This window comes from Zophobas morio, unplaced genomic scaffold (assembly GCF_036711695.1).
Source record: "Zophobas morio isolate AGI-343-1 ecotype UQ-CSIRO unplaced genomic scaffold, CSIRO_AGI_Zmor_V1 ptg000352l, whole genome shotgun sequence".
Classification (NCBI taxonomy): domain Eukaryota; kingdom Metazoa; phylum Arthropoda; class Insecta; order Coleoptera; family Tenebrionidae; genus Zophobas; species Zophobas morio.
The window spans coordinates 1-24,989 of NW_026972456.1; the positions used below are offsets into that span (position 1 = coordinate 1).

Sequence of the window (24,989 nt, forward strand, 5' to 3'; positions counted from 1 at the left end):
GTTATTTCCAGTCAACGTGTTCGTAACGTCCGTCTGCTGCGTGTTCGTTCGTCGATCGATTTTAATCTTTCGCTTATTTTTTCGAAATGGCAAGAACAAAACAGACCGCTCGTAAATCTACGGGAGGAAAAGCCCCCAGAAAACAGCTCGCCACTAAGGCCGCGAGAAAAAGCGCACCGGCGACCGGCGGCGTCAAGAAACCCCATCGTTACAGGCCCGGAACCGTCGCTCTCCGAGAGATCCGTCGTTATCAGAAGAGCACCGAACTTTTGATCCGCAAACTGCCCTTCCAACGTCTCGTCAGGGAGATCGCCCAGGACTTCAAGACCGACTTGCGTTTCCAGAGTTCCGCCGTGATGGCTCTCCAGGAAGCTAGCGAAGCTTACCTCGTCGGTCTCTTCGAAGATACCAACTTGTGCGCCATCCACGCCAAACGCGTCACCATCATGCCCAAAGACATCCAGCTGGCGAGACGCATTCGCGGAGAAAGAGCTTAAAAAAAAAAAATCGACCGACCATCAATCACACCGTCATCTCTCAACTGTCAGTTCTCTTTTCGAAAGAGACAAAAAAATCGGTTCTTTTCAGAACCTCAATATTTTTCCTAACGAATAAAAAATTAAGCAACTTTTTCGAGAATCGAATCGTTCGAAAACTTAAATAAAAGATAAAAAATTTAAATTAAGGCATGCAAATTCATTCATTCATTCATTCAAATCAATCGTATCGATCAATCAATCATTTATTTCATTCATTCATTATTCGAATATGGGTTGAGCGAAAATTTTAATTCGTTTGAAAAAAATTTGTGGCCCTGAAAAGGGCCATTTATGCGTGCCCCTTCGTCGATATGTACGATCGGAGCACCGCCGGGAAACAACAACAACGACGTCGTCGTCATCATCTTCTTCGAACGCTCACTTTTTTCTTTTCGGAGAAGCGGCTTTCTTCGCTTTGGCGGAGACGGCCTTGGTGGACTTGGGTTTCGGAGCTTTCGGTTTCTTCGTGGGTCCGGCCTTGTTAGATCTTTTCGCTTTCGAAGGAGATTTCGCCTTCGACGCCGCTCTGGCGGCAGCGGCGGCGGCGGCCTTCTTCTCTGCGGCGGAGGCGCTGGCAGCGGCGGCGGCGGCCTTCTTCGCTTTGGCCACGGAAGCGGTCTTCTTTTCGGCGGCGGCCTTTTTCGCTTTCGGCGCGGTCTTCTTCGAAACCTTAGAAGCCGCCTTCTCGCCGGCGGCGGCGGCGGCTCCGGCGGAAGCGCGTTTTCCCGCGCCAATCGCGGCTTTCTTCGTCCTGCCGGCGCCGGATTTCCTCTTCCTTTCGGCGGCGGAGGCGGCGGCTTTGGCACCGCCGGCGGTCGTGGAGGCCAACTTGAAAGAACCGGAAGCACCTTTGCCTTTCGTCTGGACGAGGGAACCGGAAGCGACGGCGCCTTTCAGGTATTTCTTGATGAACGGAGCAACTTTTTCGGCGTCGACCTTGTAGTTGGCGGCGACGAATTTTTTGATGGCCTGGAGGGACGATCCGCCGCGTTCTTTCAAACCTTTGATGGCGTTGGTCACCATCTCCGAAGTCGGCGGATGGGAAGGTTTGCTCCTGGGATTCTTCGCTTTCTTTTCCTTCTTGGCGTGAGGCGTTCCGGCGGAGGAGGCGGCGGCCGAAGCTGTCACCGCGGCGGAAGCTGTTTGATTTTCTACGTCTGCCATTTTACCGAACAACTGATTGTTTTTGTTATTAAAAAAAGTCGATGGTTATCGGTCGCACGATCGAATTTGAATAGTGGCGAAAACGACGTCTAAGTGTCCCCGACGTAAACCAAGCGGACTGTAAACTAAACGCGCGACTTTGACGGAATTCGCTCGAAATCGGCGGCCTCGCGCTCGACTTTCGGGTGATGACATCGTTCTCTTTTCGCCGTCACCACCGCCTCCTTGTCGTTAGACGGACGAAACACGGCCTCAGACCTTCCTCGACGTTTATTCGAGTATTTTTCGACGAAGCGGGAATCGGCGAATCGGCAGGGCGTCCGTCCGGACGCTCGCTCGAAGAAGACCTTGTCAAAAGTCGAACAACGTACCGAAGGTGGACGTCGACGCTCCGACGTCCGTCGTCGCCGCCACCGTGACGACGCTTCGACGAGGTGAGCCTCCGTCCATGCTTTCCGGTTTTTTACACCCTCGGGGACGATCGGAAGACGTTTTCTCGTCAAAAAACGCCTCCGAAAGAGGCAAGGTACGGTCAAAATCGTCACCGCTTCGAAGCGACTCTTCCGATTTCGACGATCTCCTGGGGCACGGGGGGCTCCTTCGACGTAGATCGTCGAACGAAAACGACGGAACGGACTTTCGGCCGTCCTCCGGTGGCGGTCTCGTCTCGGTACGAGGATGGGAACATTAAAAATTTCCATGTCGAAGGCGCGACGAGATGATTCGGTCTCGTCGTTTCCTCGTACCTCGAAACGACGAGGAAATTCGGATTTTTTTTATTTTTTTCCGTACGAGATCGATCGACGATCGAAATTGCACGTCTGACGAAAATTTCCTTGCGGATTTTTCCAAAAGTTTCTTCGTTTCGAGTGTCGTTTTCGAGCCGGGACCGAGCGCGGAAACCCGCAGCACCGCACCGACGGCGAACGAAAATTCTTTCTTCGATTCACGTACGATACGTTTTCTGTCTTTCCTGTGGCCGCTTTTCATAGTTTTATTTTCTTTTTTTTTTCCTTCTTCTTTCGAAGATCTGAAAGACTACATTCTATGGAGTTTATTTAATCTATTATTGTTTACAGACGAACGAACTTCGAACTATTTTAACATCTTTCAACTATTATTTTTTAATTCAATTCACTTACACTATTATATTATCAAGACAAGTGTTTTTCAAAGCATTCGAACCATCGAGATACGGCGAATTTATGACGGCGGTTGTTTGTAAAATATTGCAAATGCTGCTTTTTGGGTTATATTTATATATATGTTGTCCGGGACTTGTTTTTTACGTATATTTACGATTACATTCACACACAGGTGGCCAGGTGGCGGTAGTAGGGTAATTAATCCGGCGGACGAAGATGGTTTATGGTTTGTTTTTACCTACGTCCGCCGTGATTGTGCCTTATGTGCCTGGTTCGTCTCTTTGTCGGTCTTGTCGTCCTTTCCCTATCCTGTCGGTGGCATTCGTCTGTTAGTTGTACGTGCGTGATGTGCTTGTTTGTTTGTTTTGTATTTTGTGTTGCAGACCGCTGCGCTGTGCTGCGCTCCTCGATCTTCGATGTTCGTTCGTCGGATCTTGGCACTTTTGCTTCGACGTTTCGACTTCTCGGATCCATTTCTACTCATTTTTTACCCTTATCATCAGGCAACGGCCATACCACGTTGATAGCACCGGTTCTCGTCCCAGTCTCGCTCGAGCAGTCGAGCAAGTCAGACGTGTCCGTGCTGCAGCAGAGTGAGTCATCCCATTGCGCCAGCCAAGCGACTGCGGTCGCAACCGCAAACCGCTGAGATGTCTGCTTCAGACAACTCAGATAGCGAAGGGTACACCACCCCTAGCCATAAATCCCGATCACCAAGAAGAAAAAGGAAGCAAAAGCGACCACTACAGCTTCAAAACAGATTCGCAGTTCTCTCCGAAGAAAGCAACGACATGGAGTATGATGCCGTAGAAGAAACCCAGGAAGTAGAAAAGAAAGAAAAAAAGCCACCCCCAATAGTTATACATGGGCGCGAGCAAACACATCAAACCATCGCAGAAATATGTGAGAAATATGCACCCAGCGAATACGAACTGAAATACACCCGTCAACGGATCATCATCGCCGCCGGCAAGATAGAGCAGTACAAAAAGATAAGAGCAGAACTCGATCAGCGGACAATTCCATATCATACGTACACACCGAAACAGGAAAAAACGAAATCATATGTGGTGAGTGGCCTAGATAACGACCCCCCGCCAGAAGCTGTACTAGAAGCGATAAAAAATTGCGGAATCGCAATTAATAACGTCACAAAAATGAAAAATACCAAGAGGCCGTACTACATAGTCACCACAGCGAACACCAGCACGCTAAAAGATCTGCAAAACAAAGCAAGAACAATCCTCCGAATTAGAGTGAATTGGTCACCGTATGTCAATAAAAATCAAGTAAGCCAGTGCAAGAGATGCCAAAGCTGGGGTCACATTACGAAAAATTGCTCCCTGCCCCCTCGCTGCGTCAGATGCGTGGGAAACAGCCATTGGACCAGAGACTGCCCATATAAGGACCTGAAAGACAAGCATCCGGCCAGGTGTGTCAACTGCGAGGGAGAGCACGCTGCCTGCGAACGAGAATGTCCGGTCTACCAGAGCAGGATAAAATACATAGCCGAACAAAGAAAACAGAGACAAGAAACAATCGTAGCTGCAGCGCGAAAACCGGCTTGGGTTCCAGCACCGCCGCCAACTCGCAACGTCTGGCAACAAAAACCGCCAGCTGTACCAACGCGAAGAGTGGAAAATCCAGAGCTACGACAAGGTAGGGACGCTCCCAGTAGTGAATCAAACGTGCAGCCAGAGCAATCAAAAAATCCGCTAATAAATAACTCAAATGATAACGAAACAAATAGCTTTATGCAATTGAATGCGGAGCTAAAAAAGCTCTCAGAAACAATCAATATTACAAATATGATCCGGGCCGTGCGGGATCTCACAAATAAACTGAGCTCCTGCACGACCGGACGAGACAAATTCTTAGTAACCTTAGAGTTCTTAACTAACAACCTGGCTGATTATGGCTTCTAAAACTCTAATCATAGCACAGTATAACGCAAATGGCATCCTAACTAAAGCAGCAGAGCTAATGGCATTTATGTCCACACATGACGTGGGCATAATGGCCATTACCGAAACCCATCTCAAAAGTAGTCACAAATTTAGAATTAAAAACTACACCGTTTACCGGCAAGACAGATCAAACAATACAGCATGGGGCGGAGTGGCTCTTCTAGTTAGAAGTGACATTCCGCACAAAGACATTAAAATCACACTGAATAGCGCAATAGAAACGACTGCAATCCAACTCATAGACAATACAACGGTAGCGGTGGCGTATAACAAACCAACTAACAAGCTAAAAAACACAGACTTAGACACATTATCCGGACTTTCACACAAATTAATAATAGTTGGTGACCTCAACTCGCGACACACGAGTTGGGGTTGCCATATTAATAATCACAACGGGTACAAATTATTAGACTACCTTAACAACAGTACGTTAATTCTCCACCCAACAACCGAACCCACCCATTATCCTGCAAATGGCGGCACCCCAACGCCGATAGACCACACAATTACCAAAAATATAAACATAACAGCGCCACGGGTGGTCAACGCAATGAACTCGGATCACAGACCTGTCATAATAGCAATCCCAAACCAATTTTTCGAACAACGCACAATCAAAATTGAATCATACAAAAATGCCAATTGGAAAAAATTTCGGCAGCACCTAGATCAAAATTTAAAACTAAATAATAAAATATACAATTCAGACATATTAGAAAAAGAGGTAGGTAAATTCATACGTACTTTACAAGTAGCAAAAAGTTTAGTAGCAACGACAAAAAATATAAATCCATACAAAGATCAACTTCCGGACTCGATAAAAACCCAAATTACAAACCGAAATAAAACCAGAAAAGTCTATCAACAAACAAGAGACCCGCAATATTTAGAAATCGTCAAAAAAATGAATAATGAGATAAAAGAAGCAATCAAGCAATATCGTAATGATAAATGGTCGACAAAGCTCGCCAAACTAAATCCAGCCGATAACTCATTGTGGAAGCTGACAAAGGCATTAAAAAAGAAATACGACCCAATCGAGACGCTCCAACACAACAATCGTTCGGAGCTAACTGACCTTGCGAAGGCCGAAGCGCTCGCCGACTACTATGCTAGCGTACACACTGATGACGCAACCGGAAATACCGCCGAGCAACAACATATCGAGCACGTAGTAAACCAGGTGATCCAGATGCATCACCCGGAGGTCGATAAACTCGAAACTGACGTATATGAAATCACAAACTTTATCGCAAAACTACCAAACAACAAGGCCCCGGGTGAGGACGGTATCGATAACAAAATACTTAAGAACCTGTCGAGGCATGCCATGCAGCAACTTACAAACATAATAAATGCAATAATAAAACTAACACATTTCCCCCAACAATTCAAAACAGCTATAGTGATACCAATACTAAAACCAAATAAAAATAAGCAACTTCCAAGCTCATATCGGCCCATCAGTTTATTAGCAACTATATCAAAATTAACAGAAAAAATTATCCTATCTCGAATCAACAAAGTCATACACCAAAACAAAATTCAGCAACCGGAGCAATTTGGATTCAAAAGCAACCATAACACAGTACAACAACTTGTTCGAATCACAAATGACATAATACATACTTTTAACAAACGAAACAACACAGCCATGGCATGCCTAGACATAGAAAAGGCATTCGATAAGGTGTGGATCAAAGGCCTGCTATACAAATTAATAAAGCTAGAATTTCCGAAAAATCTAGTCAAACTATTGCACTCGTACTTAACGGAAAGAAAACTGAAGGTGAGGATAAACCACACCTTGTCGAACGAAAGAAGGATTGGAGCCGGAGTCCCCCAGGGATCAGTCCTGGGACCGGCCCTGTTCAATCTCTACCTACATGACTTCCCACAATTTAAACAAACAAATACGGCGCTGTACGCTGACGATACAGCGCTGTATGCCAATTCTCACTCCGCCCAAGTGGCGACAAAGCAAATACAAATCCACCTAAATCTCCTACAACCATATTACAAAAAATGGAAAATCAAACTTAATAGTACCAAAACTGAGCATATCATTTTCTCCCGAAAATACAGCAACAACAAAATTTTTACAAAACTGAAAGTAGGAGATTCGAAAATCGAACCCTGCACACAACTTAAATATCTAGGTCTTCACATGGACAGCAGACTAAATTTCATAGAGAACCTTAAGCAACTGCGACGAAAGGGGGAGATAGCGTTAAAAAACCTATACCCGCTTTTGATTAAAAACAATTACCTCAGCACCAAAAATAAATTACACGTGTATACAGCCATAATCAGACCAATCATCACGTACGCCGCACCCGTCTGGCGCGGAGTAAGCAAAACCACACTATCCACTCTTCAAGTATTCCAAAATAAATGCCTTCGTTTAGCATTAAACAAAGATAGATACACCAAAATTACTGAGCTGCAAACCCTATCTGGCATCCCATCAATTCGAAATTATATCGAAAAGCTCTCTGGCAATTTTTACAAATCACAAACTAAACATAATCCATTACTAAAAAAAGCCATGCGCCATCCGCAGGGCAAGCACAAATTCACACACACAGGAGCGTCCCTGTCATAATTCCCTCTCTCTCTCTCCACTATCAACATCTTCACTAACACCTTTCCTACGTCTTTCCTTTCATCACTTCAGCTAATCTATTTTTCCTTTCAGCAGTTTTCCCAACAAATGTACATAGTAGGTTAGCTGTAAATATTGTAAATAGTTAGGTTAGGTCAGGGCTCAAAAGCCATGTAAAAGAATTAGGGTTTTTTGTAACAGTTTTCCCTATACTATAAACACAAATGTAGAAATAAAAACAGCAACCTGAACAATGTATCGTTACATTATATAATCGAAAATGAAAATGAGAATATTTAAGCACACGTAAGTGGGATAAAGCCACGGCTAGGGACCCATTTCGACGTTTCGACTTCTCGGATCCATTTCTACTCATTTTTTACCCTTATCATCAGGCAACGGCCATACCACGTTGATAGCACCGGTTCTCGTCCGATCACCGAAGTTAAGCAACGTCGGGCGCGGTCAGTACTTGGATGGGTGACCGCTTGGGAACACCGCGTGCCGTTGTCTTCTTCTTTTTGTTAAACTTTAGTTTTTAGTAAAAAAAAACGATGTGTTTATTATAAGTGTGTCATAAGTTAAGCTAGTTTTTAATTTAGAATTTAAGTTAGTCGCTAAGATTTTCCACTCGCGTCCTTCGACTCGAAATTTTCAAACATTCCGCTCCCGCCAGATTTTTTGTTTTTGTTTTGCCCTATCGCGAACACCCCCCTTATTCTTTTTTTTTTTTTTTTTTTTTTTTTTAAGTCCAAAAAAAAATTTACAAGTCCAGATCAGATCGAGGTGTCGCGGAACGACACTCTACTACGTTTAAAATAAATGTATTTATGTCTGTGACGATAAAATAAAATTAAAGCACGACGAGAACTTATAAACGAACGCCGTACATGGACAACGAGATCAGAATCATTCAGGAAGACTCGAAAAGAAACGAATCGACGCTTGATCTTTTAATTTGAAATTTATTCACGCTCGATCGTGAAAATGCAAAAAAACAGCCGTTTTGTTAGGAACATGCGTTATTTATTGTACGCGAGTTCCTCGAACAGACGGCCAGTATAGATTTGCATCAGTTTCGTAATTCTGGTATTAAAATAATAATAAAAAACGCGACCGTTTTCTTCTCGATCTTATGATTTCCTGATAAAATCGATCGTAGAGAGCACAGCGCTTCGTTATGAAGAAATAAATAATATAAATTCCTTCTTGCGGCGGGGGAAAAAAAAAGAAAGAAAAAAAAAAAACAAGTACGTTCCCGTGACCTGACTTATTTACATATCGTATAAAAATCGATCGATAAAAATATATCGCTGTTTTTTAACATAGTTTCATTTCGAAAACCTCTAACCGAAATCGATCGTACGTACGTACGACGCGGACGGAATTTAAACATCGCACACCCCGAAACGAAAAGTATCATTTTATTCGTTCATTTAATAATCGAATAATAATAAAGGGGAAAGAAACATTCTCGAGGTTCGTTAATCTCTTATTTGTAAGGAATGCGATTTGTGGTTCTGAAAAGAACCGATTTGTTTGTTGTTGTTGTTTTTTTTTTTTTTTTTCCGGAAAGATGGACGACGGACGACGACAGAAATGATAACAAAATCATTCTACTTGGAGCTGGTGTACTTGGTGACGGCTTTGGTACCTTCGGAGACGGCGTGCTTGGCCAATTCACCGGGCAAGAGGAGACGTACGGCGGTCTGAATCTCCCTGCTGGTGATGGTCGAACGTTTGTTGTAGTGGGCGAGGCGGGAAGCTTCGGCGGCGATACGTTCGAAGATGTCGTTCACGAAACTGTTCATGATGGACATCGCCTTGCTCGAGATACCGGTGTCGGGATGTACTTGTTTCAACACCTTGTAGATGTAGATAGCGTAGCTCTCCTTCCTCCTGCGCTTCTTCTTCTTGTCGCTCTTCGAAATGTTCTTTTGGGCCTTTCCGGCCTTCTTGGCGGCTTTACCGCTAGTCTTGGGTGGCATCTTCGAATATTCGATAAGAGTTTAACAGAACAGAACGCAACGCTACGCTCGGTTCTCGACGAACGAATAAAAATATCACCCCGCGTGCGACTACTTTTATAACGGACCGTCTACCGACTCAGGCCACGCCCATTCGTCCTAGCCTTCCTATGCGCCGAACTGAACCGACCGCACGGAGGGTATAAAGCCTAAGCCGCGACCGCCGGTCCGATACATAACCGAATAACGCAGCAGTCGATTACGTGTCTCGTCGTCGCCGCTCGTCGCTCGCTCTTCTTGTTTATATTTCGTTTTTCGCAAGAAAATTAAAGAAAATGTCAGGACGTGGAAAGGGAGGAAAAGTCAAGGGAAAGGCGAAGTCCCGTTCGAGCCGTGCCGGTCTTCAGTTCCCCGTCGGCAGGATCCATCGTCTCCTCCGTAAAGGAAACTACGCCGAACGCGTCGGTGCCGGAGCTCCCGTCTACCTCGCCGCCGTCATGGAATATCTGGCCGCCGAAGTTCTCGAGTTGGCAGGAAACGCCGCCAGAGACAACAAGAAGACCAGGATCATTCCCAGACATTTGCAGTTGGCGATCAGGAACGACGAAGAGTTGAACAAGCTCCTTTCCGGAGTGACGATCGCCCAAGGCGGCGTTCTGCCCAACATCCAGGCGGTTCTCTTGCCCAAGAAGACCGAAAAGAAGCCTTAAACTCTTTTCATTTTTTTTAAAGAAACGGACCGGACGGACGACCGCTTTACCGAGAAAAAAAAAGAAAAACAACAACCCACATCATCGGCCCTTCTCAGGGCCACTAATTTTTTTCAAACGATTAAATGCTCGCAAACTTATCTTAATGGAAAACAAACAAAAAAAAATAATAGAAAGAAAGAAAAGTACTTTATATGACACGATATCGTTTTTCGATTCGAAAACGTTAATTTTTTTCTTATTGTTCGTTCATTTTTAAGCTTTCTCTCTGTCACTTCTCGTGAATTTTACTGCAAACGTTTAAAAATACGTGATTTTAATTTAATTTTTTTCGTTTTTCCATTTTATATCGTCATTATTATTTCTTTAAAAAAAACCAACACAACCAACCATTCATTCATTCATTCATTCATTCATTATTTATTCTCGACATATAGTAAGCGAAATTTTTTATTCGTTAGAAAAATTTTGTGGTTCTGAAAAGAACCGTTTTTTTTTTTTCTCCGATCTCGTTTGTTGTCGTGGCGTATATACGGAAAAGTCAAAGAATCAAAATCACCGACGATTAAATTTCTTGCTATTGCAAAAAATTAACCGCCGAAACCGTAGAGGGTGCGTCCTTGACGTTTCAAAGCGTAGACGACGTCCATGGCGGTGACGGTCTTACGTTTGGCGTGTTCGGTGTAGGTGACGGCGTCACGGATCACGTTCTCGAGGAACACCTTGAGGACGCCTCTGGTTTCTTCGTAGATCAACCCGGAGATACGTTTCACACCGCCGCGACGGGCCAATCTTCTGATGGCCGGTTTCGTTATGCCCTGGATGTTGTCGCGCAGGACTTTGCGATGACGTTTCGCGCCACCTTTTCCCAAGCCTTTGCCTCCTTTTCCTCTACCGGTCATCTTGGAATATCTTCGAAGAAGCTTGCGAGAGACGTGGATTCAGAACGGTGTTCGAAAGGGAACTGCGAAAATTACGAAATTCGGCGTCGTTTTATAACGTTCCCGAGCTACGCCCATTTCTGGTCCCGCTCGACCAATAGACACGCGCAGAGAGCGACTTTGTAGCGGTGAACGTTATATAAGGTTCGCCGCGAGCCTGTCGGCCGTTATTTCCAGTCAACGTGTTCGTAACGTCCGTCTGCTGCGTGTTCGTTCGTCGATCGATTTTAATCTTTCGCTTATTTTTTCGAAATGGCAAGAACAAAACAGACCGCTCGTAAATCTACGGGAGGAAAAGCCCCCAGAAAACAGCTCGCCACTAAGGCCGCGAGAAAAAGCGCACCGGCGACCGGCGGCGTCAAGAAACCCCATCGTTACAGGCCCGGAACCGTCGCTCTCCGAGAGATCCGTCGTTATCAGAAGAGCACCGAACTTTTGATCCGCAAACTGCCCTTCCAACGTCTCGTCAGGGAGATCGCCCAGGACTTCAAGACCGACTTGCGTTTCCAGAGTTCCGCCGTGATGGCTCTCCAGGAAGCTAGCGAAGCTTACCTCGTCGGTCTCTTCGAAGATACCAACTTGTGCGCCATCCACGCCAAACGCGTCACCATCATGCCCAAAGACATCCAGCTGGCGAGACGCATTCGCGGAGAAAGAGCTTAAAAAAAAAAAATCGACCGACCATCAATCACACCGTCATCTCTCAACTGTCAGTTCTCTTTTCGAAAGAGACAAAAAAATCGGTTCTTTTCAGAACCTCAATATTTTTCCTAACGAATAAAAAATTAAGCAACTTTTTCGAGAATCGAATCGTTCGAAAACTTAAATAAAAGATAAAAAATTTAAATTAAGGCATGCAAATTCATTCATTCATTCATTCAAATCAATCGTATCGATCAATCAATCATTTATTTCATTCATTCATTATTCGAATATGGGTTGAGCGAAAATTTTAATTCGTTTGAAAAAAATTTGTGGCCCTGAAAAGGGCCATTTATGCGTGCCCCTTCGTCGATATGTACGATCGGAGCACCGCCGGGAAACAACAACAACGACGTCGTCGTCATCATCTTCTTCGAACGCTCACTTTTTTCTTTTCGGAGAAGCGGCTTTCTTCGCTTTGGCGGAGACGGCCTTGGTGGACTTGGGTTTCGGAGCTTTCGGTTTCTTCGTGGGTCCGGCCTTGTTAGATCTTTTCGCTTTCGAAGGAGATTTCGCCTTCGACGCCGCTCTGGCGGCAGCGGCGGCGGCGGCCTTCTTCTCTGCGGCGGAGGCGCTGGCAGCGGCGGCGGCGGCCTTCTTCGCTTTGGCCACGGAAGCGGTCTTCTTTTCGGCGGCGGCCTTTTTCGCTTTCGGCGCGGTCTTCTTCGAAACCTTAGAAGCCGCCTTCTCGCCGGCGGCGGCGGCGGCTCCGGCGGAAGCGCGTTTTCCCGCGCCAATCGCGGCTTTCTTCGTCCTGCCGGCGCCGGATTTCCTCTTCCTTTCGGCGGCGGAGGCGGCGGCTTTGGCACCGCCGGCGGTCGTGGAGGCCAACTTGAAAGAACCGGAAGCACCTTTGCCTTTCGTCTGGACGAGGGAACCGGAAGCGACGGCGCCTTTCAGGTATTTCTTGATGAACGGAGCAACTTTTTCGGCGTCGACCTTGTAGTTGGCGGCGACGAATTTTTTGATGGCCTGGAGGGACGATCCGCCGCGTTCTTTCAAACCTTTGATGGCGTTGGTCACCATCTCCGAAGTCGGCGGATGGGAAGGTTTGCTCCTGGGATTCTTCGCTTTCTTTTCCTTCTTGGCGTGAGGCGTTCCGGCGGAGGAGGCGGCGGCCGAAGCTGTCACCGCGGCGGAAGCTGTTTGATTTTCTACGTCTGCCATTTTACCGAACAACTGATTGTTTTTGTTATTAAAAAAAGTCGATGGTTATCGGTCGCACGATCGAATTTGAATAGTGGCGAAAACGACGTCTAAGTGTCCCCGACGTAAACCAAGCGGACTGTAAACTAAACGCGCGACTTTGACGGAATTCGCTCGAAATCGGCGGCCTCGCGCTCGACTTTCGGGTGATGACATCGTTCTCTTTTCGCCGTCACCACCGCCTCCTTGTCGTTAGACGGACGAAACACGGCCTCAGACCTTCCTCGACGTTTATTCGAGTATTTTTCGACGAAGCGGGAATCGGCGAATCGGCAGGGCGTCCGTCCGGACGCTCGCTCGAAGAAGACCTTGTCAAAAGTCGAACAACGTACCGAAGGTGGACGTCGACGCTCCGACGTCCGTCGTCGCCGCCACCGTGACGACGCTTCGACGAGGTGAGCCTCCGTCCATGCTTTCCGGTTTTTTACACCCTCGGGGACGATCGGAAGACGTTTTCTCGTCAAAAAACGCCTCCGAAAGAGGCAAGGTACGGTCAAAATCGTCACCGCTTCGAAGCGACTCTTCCGATTTCGACGATCTCCTGGGGCACGGGGGGCTCCTTCGACGTAGATCGTCGAACGAAAACGACGGAACGGACTTTCGGCCGTCCTCCGGTGGCGGTCTCGTCTCGGTACGAGGATGGGAACATTAAAAATTTCCATGTCGAAGGCGCGACGAGATGATTCGGTCTCGTCGTTTCCTCGTACCTCGAAACGACGAGGAAATTCGGATTTTTTTTATTTTTTTCCGTACGAGATCGATCGACGATCGAAATTGCACGTCTGACGAAAATTTCCTTGCGGATTTTTCCAAAAGTTTCTTCGTTTCGAGTGTCGTTTTCGAGCCGGGACCGAGCGCGGAAACCCGCAGCACCGCACCGACGGCGAACGAAAATTCTTTCTTCGATTCACGTACGATACGTTTTCTGTCTTTCCTGTGGCCGCTTTTCATAGTTTTATTTTCTTTTTTTTTTCCTTCTTCTTTCGAAGATCTGAAAGACTACATTCTATGGAGTTTATTTAATCTATTATTGTTTACAGACGAACGAACTTCGAACTATTTTAACATCTTTCAACTATTATTTTTTAATTCAATTCACTTACACTATTATATTATCAAGACAAGTGTTTTTCAAAGCATTCGAACCATCGAGATACGGCGAATTTATGACGGCGGTTGTTTGTAAAATATTGCAAATGCTGCTTTTTGGGTTATATTTATATATATGTTGTCCGGGACTTGTTTTTTACGTATATTTACGATTACATTCACACACAGGTGGCCAGGTGGCGGTAGTAGGGTAATTAATCCGGCGGACGAAGATGGTTTATGGTTTGTTTTTACCTACGTCCGCCGTGATTGTGCCTTATGTGCCTGGTTCGTCTCTTTGTCGGTCTTGTCGTCCTTTCCCTATCCTGTCGGTGGCATTCGTCTGTTAGTTGTACGTGCGTGATGTGCTTGTTTGTTTGTTTTGTATTTTGTGTTGCAGACCGCTGCGCTGTGCTGCGCTCCTCGATCTTCGATGTTCGTTCGTCGGATCTTGGCACTTTTGCTTCGACGTTTCGACTTCTCGGATCCATTTCTACTCATTTTTTACCCTTATCATCAGGCAACGGCCATACCACGTTGATAGCACCGGTTCTCGTCCGATCACCGAAGTTAAGCAACGTCGGGCGCGGTCAGTACTTGGATGGGTGACCGCTTGGGAACACCGCGTGCCGTTGTCTTCTTCTTTTTGTTAAACTTTAGTTTTTAGTAAAAAAAAACGATGTGTTTATTATAAGTGTGTCATAAGTTAAGCTAGTTTTTAATTTAGAATTTAAGTTAGTCGCTAAGATTTTCCACTCGCGTCCTTCGACTCGAAATTTTCAAACATTCCGCTCCCGCCAGATTTTTTGTTTTTGTTTTGCCCTATCGCGAACACCCCCCTTATTCTTTTTTTTTTTTTTTTTTTTTTTTTTAAGTCCAAAAAAAAATTTACAAGTCCAGATCAGATCGAGGTGTCGCGGAACGACACTCTACTACGTTTAAAATAAATGTATTTATGTCTGTGACGATAAAATAAAATTAAAGCACGACGAGAACTTATAAACGAACGCCGTACATGGACAACGAGATCAGAATCATTCAGGAAGACTCGAAAAGAAACGAATCGACGCTTGATCTTTTAATTTGAAATTTATTCACGCTCGATCGTGAAAATGCAAAAAAACAGCCGTTTTGTTAGGAACATGCGTTATTTATTGTACGCGAGTTCCTCGAACAGACGGCCAGTATAGATTTGCATCAGTTTCGTAATTCTGGTATTAAAATAATAATAAAAAACGCGACCGTTTTCTTCTCGATCTTATGATTTCCTGATAAAATCGATCGTAGAGAGCACAGCGCTTCGTTATGAAGAAATAAATAATATAAATTCCTTCTTGCGGCGGGGGAAAAAAAAAGAAAGAAAAAAAAAAAACAAGTACGTTCCCGTGACCTGACTTATTTACATATCGTATAAAAATCGATCGATAAAAATATATCGCTGTTTTTTAACATAGTTTCATTTCGAAAACCTCTAACCGAAATCGATCGTACGTACGTACGACGCGGACGGAATTTAAACATCGCACACCCCGAAACGAAAAGTATCATTTTATTCGTTCATTTAATAATCGAATAATAATAAAGGGGAAAGAAACATTCTCGAGGTTCGTTAATCTCTTATTTGTAAGGAATGCGATTTGTGGTTCTGAAAAGAACCGATTTGTTTGTTGTTGTTGTTTTTTTTTTTTTTTTTCCGGAAAGATGGACGACGGACGACGACAGAAATGATAACAAAATCATTCTACTTGGAGCTGGTGTACTTGGTGACGGCTTTGGTACCTTCGGAGACGGCGTGCTTGGCCAATTCACCGGGCAAGAGGAGACGTACGGCGGTCTGAATCTCCCTGCTGGTGATGGTCGAACGTTTGTTGTAGTGGGCGAGGCGGGAAGCTTCGGCGGCGATACGTTCGAAGATGTCGTTCACGAAACTGTTCATGATGGACATCGCCTTGCTCGAGATACCGGTGTCGGGATGTACTTGTTTCAACACCTTGTAGATGTAGATAGCGTAGCTCTCCTTCCTCCTGCGCTTCTTCTTCTTGTCGCTCTTCGAAATGTTCTTTTGGGCCTTTCCGGCCTTCTTGGCGGCTTTACCGCTAGTCTTGGGTGGCATCTTCGAATATTCGATAAGAGTTTAACAGAACAGAACGCAACGCTACGCTCGGTTCTCGACGAACGAATAAAAATATCACCCCGCGTGCGACTACTTTTATAACGGACCGTCTACCGACTCAGGCCACGCCCATTCGTCCTAGCCTTCCTATGCGCCGAACTGAACCGACCGCACGGAGGGTATAAAGCCTAAGCCGCGACCGCCGGTCCGATACATAACCGAATAACGCAGCAGTCGATTACGTGTCTCGTCGTCGCCGCTCGTCGCTCGCTCTTCTTGTTTATATTTCGTTTTTCGCAAGAAAATTAAAGAAAATGTCAGGACGTGGAAAGGGAGGAAAAGTCAAGGGAAAGGCGAAGTCCCGTTCGAGCCGTGCCGGTCTTCAGTTCCCCGTCGGCAGGATCCATCGTCTCCTCCGTAAAGGAAACTACGCCGAACGCGTCGGTGCCGGAGCTCCCGTCTACCTCGCCGCCGTCATGGAATATCTGGCCGCCGAAGTTCTCGAGTTGGCAGGAAACGCCGCCAGAGACAACAAGAAGACCAGGATCATTCCCAGACATTTGCAGTTGGCGATCAGGAACGACGAAGAGTTGAACAAGCTCCTTTCCGGAGTGACGATCGCCCAAGGCGGCGTTCTGCCCAACATCCAGGCGGTTCTCTTGCCCAAGAAGACCGAAAAGAAGCCTTAAACTCTTTTCATTTTTTTTAAAGAAACGGACCGGACGGACGACCGCTTTACCGAGAAAAAAAAAGAAAAACAACAACCCACATCATCGGCCCTTCTCAGGGCCACTAATTTTTTTCAAACGATTAAATGCTCGCAAACTTATCTTAATGGAAAACAAACAAAAAAAAATAATAGAAAGAAAGAAAAGTACTTTATATGACACGATATCGTTTTTCGATTCGAAAACGTTAATTTTTTTCTTATTGTTCGTTCATTTTTAAGCTTTCTCTCTGTCACTTCTCGTGAATTTTACTGCAAACGTTTAAAAATACGTGATTTTAATTTAATTTTTTTCGTTTTTCCATTTTATATCGTCATTATTATTTCTTTAAAAAAAACCAACACAACCAACCATTCATTCATTCATTCATTCATTCATTATTTATTCTCGACATATAGTAAGCGAAATTTTTTATTCGTTAGAAAAATTTTGTGGTTCTGAAAAGAACCGTTTTTTTTTTTTCTCCGATCTCGTTTGTTGTCGTGGCGTATATACGGAAAAGTCAAAGAATCAAAATCACCGACGATTAAATTTCTTGCTATTGCAAAAAATTAACCGCCGAAACCGTAGAGGGTGCGTCCTTGACGTTTCAAAGCGTAGACGACGTCCATGGCGGTGACGGTCTTACGTTTGGCGTGTTCGGTGTAGGTGACGGCGTCACGGATCACGTTCTCGAGGAACACCTTGAGGACGCCTCTGGTTTCTTCGTAGATCAACCCGGAGATACGTTTCACACCGCCGCGACGGGCCAATCTTCTGATGGCCGGTTTCGTTATGCCCTGGATGTTGTCGCGCAGGACTTTGCGATGACGTTTCGCGCCACCTTTTCCCAAGCCTTTGCCTCCTTTTCCTCTACCGGTCATCTTGGAATATCTTCGAAGAAGCTTGCGAGAGACGTGGATTCAGAACGGTGTTCGAAAGGGAACTGCGAAAATTACGAAATTCGGCGTCGTTTTATAACGTTCCCGAGCTACGCCCATTTCTGGTCCCGCTCGACCAATAGACACGCGCAGAGAGCGACTTTGTAGCGGTGAACGTTATATAAGGTTCGCCGCGAGCCTGTCGGCCGTTATTTCCAGTCAACGTGTTCGTAACGTCCGTCTGCTGCGTGTTCGTTCGTCGATCGATTTTAATCTTTCGCTTATTTTTTCGAAATGGCAAGAACAAAACAGACCGCTCGTAAATCTACGGGAGGAAAAGCCCCCAGAAAACAGCTCGCCACTAAGGCCGCGAGAAAAAGCGCACCGGCGACCGGCGGCGTCAAGAAACCCCATCGTTACAGGCCCGGAACCGTCGCTCTCCGAGAGATCCGTCGTTATCAGAAGAGCACCGAACTTTTGATCCGCAAACTGCCCTTCCAACGTCTCGTCAGGGAGATCGCCCAGGACTTCAAGACCGACTTGCGTTTCCAGAGTTCCGCCGTGATGGCTCTCCAGGAAGCTAGCGAAGCTTACCTCGTCGGTCTCTTCGAAGATACCAACTTGTGCGCCATCCACGCCAAACGCGTCACCATCATGCCCAAAGACATCCAGCTGGCGAGACGCATTCGCGGAGAAAGAGCTTAAAAAAAAAAAATCGACCGACCATCAATCACACCGTCATCTCTCAACTGTCAGTTCTCTTTTCGAAAGAGACAAAAAAATCGGTTCTTTTCAGAACCTCAATATTTTTCCTAACGAATAAAAAATTAAGCAACTTTTTCGAGAATCGAATCGTTCGAAAACTTAAATAAAAGATAAAAAATTAAAATTAAGGCATGCAAATTCATTCATTCATTCATTCAAATCAATCGTATCGATCAATCAATCATTTATTTCATTCATTCATTATTCGAATATGGGTTGAGCGAAAATTTTAATTCGTTTGAAAAAAATTTGTGGCCCTGAAAAGGGCCATTTATGCGTGCCCCTTCGTCGATATGTACGATCGGAGCACCGCCGGGAAACAACAACAACGACGTCGTCGTCATCATCTTCTTCGAACGCTCACTTTTTTCTTTTCGGAGAAGCGGCTTTCTTCGCTTTGGCGGAGACGGCCTTGGTGGACTTGGGTTTCGGAGCTTTCGGTTTCTTCGTGGGTCCGGCCTTGTTAGATCTTTTCGCTTTCGAAGGAGATTTCGCCTTCGACGCCGCTCTGGCGGCAGCGGCGGCGGCGGCCTTCTTCTCTGCGGCGGAGGCGCTGGCAGCGGCGGCGGCGGCCTTCTTCGCTTTGGCCACGGAAGCGGTCTTCTTTTCGGCGGCGGCCTTTTTCGCTTTCGGCGCGGTCTTCTTCGAAACCTTAGAAGCCGCCTTCTCGCCGGCGGCGGCGGCGGCTCCGGCGGAAGCGCGTTTTCCCGCGCCAATCGCGGCTTTCTTCGTCCTGCCGGCGCCGGATTTCCTCTTCCTTTCGGCGGCGGAGGCGGCGGCTTTGGCACCGCCGGCGGTCGTGGAGGCCAACTTGAAAGAACCGGAAGCACCTTTGCCTTTCGTCTGGACGAGGGAACCGGAAGCGACGGCGCCTTTCAGGTATTTCTTGATGAACGGAGCAACTTTTTCGGCGTCGACCTTGTAGTTGGCGGCGACGAATTTTTTGATGGCCTGGAGGGACGATCCGCCGCGTTCTTTCAAACCTTTGATGGCGTTGGTCACCATCTCCGAAGTCGGCGGATGGGAAGGTTTGCTCCTGGGATTCTTCGCTTTCTTTTCCTTCTTGGCGTGAGGCGTTCCGGCGGAGGAGGCGGCGGCCGAAGCTGTCACCGCGGCGGAAGCTGTTTGATTTTCTACGTCTGCCATTTTACCGAACAACTGATTGTTTTTGTTATTAAAAAAAGTCGATGGTTATCGGTCGCACGATCGAATTTGAATAGTGGCGAAAACGACGTCTAAGTGTCCCCGACGTAAACCAAGCGGACTGTAAACTAAACGCGCGACTTTGACGGAATTCGCTCGAAATCGGCGGCCTCGCGCTCGACTTTCGGGTGATGACATCGTTCTCTTTTCGCCGTCACCACCGCCTCCTTGTCGTTAGACGGACGAAACACGGCCTCAGACCTTCCTCGACGTTTATTCGAGTATTTTTCGACGAAGCGGGAATCGGCGAATCGGCAGGGCGTCCGTCCGGACGCTCGCTCGAAGAAGACCTTGTCAAAAGTCGAACAACGTACCGAAGGTGGACGTCGACGCTCCGACGTCCGTCGTCGCCGCCACCGTGACGACGCTTCGACGAGGTGAGCCTCCGTCCATGCTTTCCGGTTTTTTACACCCTCGGGGACGATCGGAAGACGTTTTCTCGTCAAAAAACGCCTCCGAAAGAGGCAAGGTACGGTCAAAATCGTCACCGCTTCGAAGCGACTCTTCCGATTTCGACGATCTCCTGGGGCACGGGGGGCTCCTTCGACGTAGATCGTCGAACGAAAACGACGGAACGGACTTTCGGCCGTCCTCCGGTGGCGGTCTCGTCTCGGTACGAGGATGGGAACATTAAAAATTTCCATGTCGAAGGCGCGACGAGATGATTCGGTCTCGTCGTTTCCTCGTACCTCGAAACGACGAGGAAATTCGGATTTTTTTTATTTTTTTCCGTACGAGATCGATCGACGATCGAAATTGCACGTCTGACGAAAATTTCCTTGCGGATTTTTCCAAAAGTTTCTTCGTTTCGAGTGTCGTTTTCGAGCCGGGACCGAGCGCGGAAACCCGCAGCACCGCACCGACGGCGAACGAAAATTCTTTCTTCGATTCACGTACGATACGTTTTCTGTCTTTCCTGTGGCCGCTTTTCATAGTTTTATTTTCTTTTTTTTTTCCTTCTTCTTTCGAAGATCTGAAAGACTACATTCTATGGAGTTTATTTAATCTATTATTGTTTACAGACGAACGAACTTCGAACTATTTTAACATCTTTCAACTATTATTTTTTAATTCAATTCACTTACACTATTATATTATCAAGACAAGTGTTTTTCAAAGCATTCGAACCATCGAGATACGGCGAATTTATGACGGCGGTTGTTTGTAAAATATTGCAAATGCTGCTTTTTGGGTTATATTTATATATATGTTGTCCGGGACTTGTTTTTTACGTATATTTACGATTACATTCACACACAGGTGGCCAGGTGGCGGTAGTAGGGTAATTAATCCGGCGGACGAAGATGGTTTATGGTTTGTTTTTACCTACGTCCGCCGTGATTGTGCCTTATGTGCCTGGTTCGTCTCTTTGTCGGTCTTGTCGTCCTTTCCCTATCCTGTCGGTGGCATTCGTCTGTTAGTTGTACGTGCGTGATGTGCTTGTTTGTTTGTTTTGTATTTTGTGTTGCAGACCGCTGCGCTGTGCTGCGCTCCTCGATCTTCGATGTTCGTTCGTCGGATCTTGGCACTTTTGCTTCGACGTTTCGACTTCTCGGATCCATTTCTACTCATTTTTTACCCTTATCATCAGGCAACGGCCATACCACGTTGATAGCACCGGTTCTCGTCCAGTCTCGCTCGAGCAGTCGAGCAAGTCAGACGTGTCCGTGCTGCAGCAGAGTGAGTCATTCCATTGCGCCAGCCAAGCGACTGCGGTCGCAACCGCAAACCGCTGAGATGTCTGCTTCAGACAACTCAGATAGCGAAGGGTACACCACCCCTAGCCATAAATCCCGATCACCAAGAAGAAAAAGGAAGCAAAAGCGACCACTACAACTTCAAAACAGATTCGCAGTTCTCTCCGAAGAAAGCAACGACATGGAGTATGATGCCGTAGAAGAAACCCAGGAAGTAGAAAAGAAAGAAAAAAAGCCACCCCCAATAGTTATACATGGACGCGAGCAAACACATCAAACCATCGCAGAAAAATGTGAGAAATATGCACCCAGCGAATACGAACTGAAATACACCCGTCAACGGATCATCATCGCCGCCGGCAAGATAGAGCAGTACAAAAAGATAAGAGCAGAACTCGATCAGCGGACAATTCCATATCATACGTACACACCGAAACAGGAAAAAACGAAATCATATGTGGTGAGTGGCCTTGATAACGACCCCCCGCCAGAAGCTGTACTAGAAGCGATAAAAAATTGCGGAATCGCAATTAATAACGTCACAAAAATGAAAAATACCAAGAGGCCGTACTACATAGTCACCACAGCGAACACCAGCACGCTAAAAGATCTGCAAAACAAAGCAAGAACAATCCTCCGAATTAGAGTGAATTGGTCACCGTATGTCAATAAAAATCAAGTAAGCCAGTGCAAGAGATGCCAAAGCTGGGGTCACATTACGAAAAATTGCTCCCTGCCCCCTCGCTGCGTCAGATGCGTGGGAAACAGCCATTGGACCCGAGACTGCCCATATAAGGACCTGAAAGACAAGCATCCGGCCAGGTGTGTCAACTGCGAGGGAGAGCACGCTGCCTGCGAACGAGAATGTCCAGTCTACCAGAGCAGGATAAAATACATAGCCGAACAAAGAAAACAGAGACAAGAAACAATCGTAGCTGCAGCGCGAAAACCGGCTTGGGTTCCAGCACCGCCGCCAACTCGCAATGTCTGGCAACAAAAACCGCCAGCTGTACCAACGCGAAGAGTGGAAAATCCAGAGCTACGACAAGGTAGGAACGCTCCCAGTAGTGAATCAAACGTGCAGCCAGAGCAATCAAAAAATCCGCTAATAAATACCTCAAATGATAACGAAACAAATAGCTTTATGCAATTGAATGCGGAGCTAAAAAAGCTCTCGGAAACAATCAATATTACAAATATGATCCGGGCCGTACGGGATCTCACAAATAAACTGAGCTCCTGCACGACCGGACAAGACAAATTCTTAGTAACCTTAGAGTTCTTAACTAACAACCTGGCTGATTATGGCTTCTAAAACTCTAATCATAGCACAGTATAACGCAAATGGCATCCTAACTAAAGCAGCAGAGCTAATGGCATTTATGTCCACACATGACGTGGGCATAATGGCCATTACCGAAACCCATCTCAAAAGTAGTCACAAATTTAGAATTAAAAACTACACCGTTTACCGGCAAGACAGATCAAACAATACAGCATGGGGCGGAGTGGCTCTTCTAGTTAGAAGTGACATTCCGCACAAAGACATTAAAATCACACTGAATAGCGCAATAGAAACGACTGCAATCCAACTCATAGACAATACAACGGTAGCGGTGGCGTATAACAAACCAACTAACAAGCTAAAAAACACAGACTTAGACACATTATCCGGACTCTCACACAAATTAATAATAGTTGGTGACCTCAACTCGCGACACACGAGTTGGGGTTGCCATATTAATAATCACAACGGGTACAAATTATTAGACTACCTTAACAACAGTACGTTAATTCTCCACCCAACAACCGAACCCACCCATTATCCTGCAAATGGCGGCACCCCAACGCCGATAGACCACACAATTACCAAAAATATAAACGTAACAGCGCCACGGGTGGTCAACGCAATGAACTCGGATCACAGACCTGTCATAATTACAATCCCAAACCAATTTTTCGAACAACGCACAATCAAAATTGAATCATACAAAAACGCCAATTGGAAAAAATTTCGGCAACACCTAGATCAAAATTTAAAACTAAATAATAAAATATACAATTCAGACATATTAGAAAAAGAGGTAGGTAAATTCATACGTACTTTACAAATAGCAAAAAGTTTAGTAGCAACGACAAAAAATATAAATCCATACAAAGATCACCTTCCGGACTCGATAAAAACCCAAATTACAAACCGAAATAAAACCAGAAAAGTTTATCAACAAACAAGAGACCCGCAATATTTAGAAATCGTCAAAAAAATGAATAACGAGATAAAAGAAGCAATCAAGCAATATCGTAATGACAAATGGTCGACAAAGCTCGCCAAACTAAATCCAGCCGATAACTCATTGTGGAAGCTGACAAAGGCATTAAAAAAGAAATACGACCCAATCGCGACGCTCCAACACAACAATCGTTCGGAGCTAACTGACCTTGCGAAGGCCGAAGCGCTCGCCGACTACTATGCTAGCGTACACACTGATGACGCAACCGGAAATACCGCCGAGCAACAACATATCGAGCACGTAGTAAACCAGGTGATCCAGATGCATCACCCGGAGGTCGATAAACTCGAAACTGACGTATATGAAATCACAAACTTTATCGCAAAACTACCAAACAACAAGGCCCCGGGTGAGGACGGCATCGATAACAAAATACTTAAGAACCTGTCGAGGCATGCCATGCAGCAACTTACAAACATAATAAATGCAATAATAAAACTAACACATTTCCCCCAACAATTCATAACAGCTATAGTGATACCAATTCTAAAACCAAATAAAAATAAGCAACTTCCAAGCTCATATCGGCCTATCAGTCTACTAGCAACTATATCAAAATTAACAGAAAAAATTATCCTATCTCGAATCAACAAAATTATACACCAAAACAAAATTCAACAACCGGAGCAATTTGGATTCAAAAGCAACCATAACACAGTACAACAACTTGTTCGAATCACAAATGACATAATACATACTTTCAACAAACGAAACAACACAGCCATGGCATGCCTAGACATAGAAAAGGCATTCGATAAGGTGTGGATCAAAGGCCTGCTATACAAATTAATAAAGCTAGAATTTCCGAAAAATCTAGTCAAACTATTGCACTCGTACTTAACGGAAAGAAAACTGAAGGTGAGGATAAACCACACCTTGTCGAACGAAAGAAGGATTGGAGCCGGAGTCCCCCAGGGATCAGTCCTGGGACCGGCCCTGTTCAATCTCTACCTACATGACTTCCCACAATTTAAACAAACAAATACGGCGCTGTACGCTGACGATACAGCGCTGTATGCCAATTCTCACTCCGCCCAAGTGGCGACAAAGCAAATACAAATCCACCTAAATCTCCTACAACCATATTACAAAAAATGGAAAATCAACCTTAATAGTACCAAAACTGAGCATATCATTTTCTCCCGAAAATACAGCAACAACAAAATTTTTACACAACTGAAAGTAGGAGATTCGAAAATCGAACCCTGCACACAACTTAAATATCTAGGACTTCACATGGACAGCAGACTAAATTTCATAGAGAACCTTAAGCAACTGCGACGAAAGGGGGAGA

At 45.6% G+C, this 24,989-nt stretch overlaps 12 protein-coding genes and 2 non-coding genes across 14 annotated transcripts; 7 read left to right on the plus strand and 7 right to left on the minus strand.

Moving 5' to 3' along the window:
• Positions 1 to 22: 22 nt before the first annotated feature.
• Positions 23 to 645, plus strand: LOC135120167 (histone H3). The gene is made up of 2 exons (XM_064044490.1): positions 23 to 32; positions 79 to 645. The coding sequence occupies exon 2, from the start codon at positions 87 to 89 to the stop codon at positions 495 to 497; it is 411 nt and encodes a 136-aa protein (XP_063900560.1). The 5' UTR covers positions 23 to 32; positions 79 to 86; the 3' UTR covers positions 498 to 645.
• Positions 646 to 917: 272 nt separating this feature from the next.
• Positions 918 to 1,703, minus strand: LOC135120173 (late histone H1-like). Its single transcript, XM_064044496.1, has one exon. The coding sequence runs from the start codon at positions 1,701 to 1,703 to the stop codon at positions 918 to 920; it is 786 nt and encodes a 261-aa protein (XP_063900566.1).
• A 6,114-nt stretch (positions 1,704 to 7,817) lies between these two features.
• On the plus strand, positions 7,818 to 7,936 carry LOC135120174 (5S ribosomal RNA). Its single transcript, XR_010278533.1, has one exon. It is a non-coding gene; the product is annotated as a 5S ribosomal RNA (ribosomal RNA).
• A 998-nt stretch (positions 7,937 to 8,934) lies between these two features.
• Positions 8,935 to 9,411, minus strand: LOC135120169 (histone H2B). The gene has a single exon (XM_064044492.1). The coding sequence runs from the start codon at positions 9,409 to 9,411 to the stop codon at positions 9,040 to 9,042; it is 372 nt and encodes a 123-aa protein (XP_063900562.1). The 3' UTR covers positions 8,935 to 9,039.
• Positions 9,412 to 9,645: 234 nt separating this feature from the next.
• Positions 9,646 to 10,271, plus strand: LOC135120160 (histone H2A). The gene has a single exon (XM_064044483.1). The coding sequence runs from the start codon at positions 9,726 to 9,728 to the stop codon at positions 10,098 to 10,100; it is 375 nt and encodes a 124-aa protein (XP_063900553.1). The 5' UTR covers positions 9,646 to 9,725; the 3' UTR covers positions 10,101 to 10,271.
• A 185-nt stretch (positions 10,272 to 10,456) lies between these two features.
• Positions 10,457 to 11,062, minus strand: LOC135120165 (histone H4). The gene has a single exon (XM_064044487.1). It carries the CDS (start codon positions 11,000 to 11,002, stop codon positions 10,691 to 10,693), a length of 312 nt encoding a protein of 103 aa, XP_063900557.1. The 5' UTR covers positions 11,003 to 11,062; the 3' UTR covers positions 10,457 to 10,690.
• A 226-nt stretch (positions 11,063 to 11,288) lies between these two features.
• On the plus strand, positions 11,289 to 11,852 carry LOC135120166 (histone H3). Its single transcript, XM_064044489.1, has one exon. It carries the CDS (start codon positions 11,294 to 11,296, stop codon positions 11,702 to 11,704), a length of 411 nt encoding a protein of 136 aa, XP_063900559.1. The 5' UTR covers positions 11,289 to 11,293; the 3' UTR covers positions 11,705 to 11,852.
• A 272-nt stretch (positions 11,853 to 12,124) lies between these two features.
• Positions 12,125 to 12,910, minus strand: LOC135120158 (late histone H1-like). Its single transcript, XM_064044481.1, has one exon. The coding sequence runs from the start codon at positions 12,908 to 12,910 to the stop codon at positions 12,125 to 12,127; it is 786 nt and encodes a 261-aa protein (XP_063900551.1).
• A 1,647-nt stretch (positions 12,911 to 14,557) lies between these two features.
• On the plus strand, positions 14,558 to 14,676 carry LOC135120175 (5S ribosomal RNA). The gene has a single exon (XR_010278534.1). It is a non-coding gene; the product is annotated as a 5S ribosomal RNA (ribosomal RNA).
• Positions 14,677 to 15,674: 998 nt separating this feature from the next.
• LOC135120163 (histone H2B) lies at positions 15,675 to 16,151 on the minus strand. The gene has a single exon (XM_064044485.1). It carries the CDS (start codon positions 16,149 to 16,151, stop codon positions 15,780 to 15,782), a length of 372 nt encoding a protein of 123 aa, XP_063900555.1. The 3' UTR covers positions 15,675 to 15,779.
• A 234-nt stretch (positions 16,152 to 16,385) lies between these two features.
• Positions 16,386 to 17,011, plus strand: LOC135120161 (histone H2A). Its single transcript, XM_064044484.1, has one exon. It carries the CDS (start codon positions 16,466 to 16,468, stop codon positions 16,838 to 16,840), a length of 375 nt encoding a protein of 124 aa, XP_063900554.1. The 5' UTR covers positions 16,386 to 16,465; the 3' UTR covers positions 16,841 to 17,011.
• Positions 17,012 to 17,196: 185 nt separating this feature from the next.
• On the minus strand, positions 17,197 to 17,802 carry LOC135120164 (histone H4). The gene has a single exon (XM_064044486.1). The coding sequence runs from the start codon at positions 17,740 to 17,742 to the stop codon at positions 17,431 to 17,433; it is 312 nt and encodes a 103-aa protein (XP_063900556.1). The 5' UTR covers positions 17,743 to 17,802; the 3' UTR covers positions 17,197 to 17,430.
• A 231-nt stretch (positions 17,803 to 18,033) lies between these two features.
• Positions 18,034 to 18,595, plus strand: LOC135120159 (histone H3). Its single transcript, XM_064044482.1, has one exon. The coding sequence runs from the start codon at positions 18,034 to 18,036 to the stop codon at positions 18,442 to 18,444; it is 411 nt and encodes a 136-aa protein (XP_063900552.1). The 3' UTR covers positions 18,445 to 18,595.
• A 269-nt stretch (positions 18,596 to 18,864) lies between these two features.
• On the minus strand, positions 18,865 to 19,650 carry LOC135120172 (late histone H1-like). Its single transcript, XM_064044495.1, has one exon. It carries the CDS (start codon positions 19,648 to 19,650, stop codon positions 18,865 to 18,867), a length of 786 nt encoding a protein of 261 aa, XP_063900565.1.
• Positions 19,651 to 24,989: the final 5,339 nt, after the last annotated feature.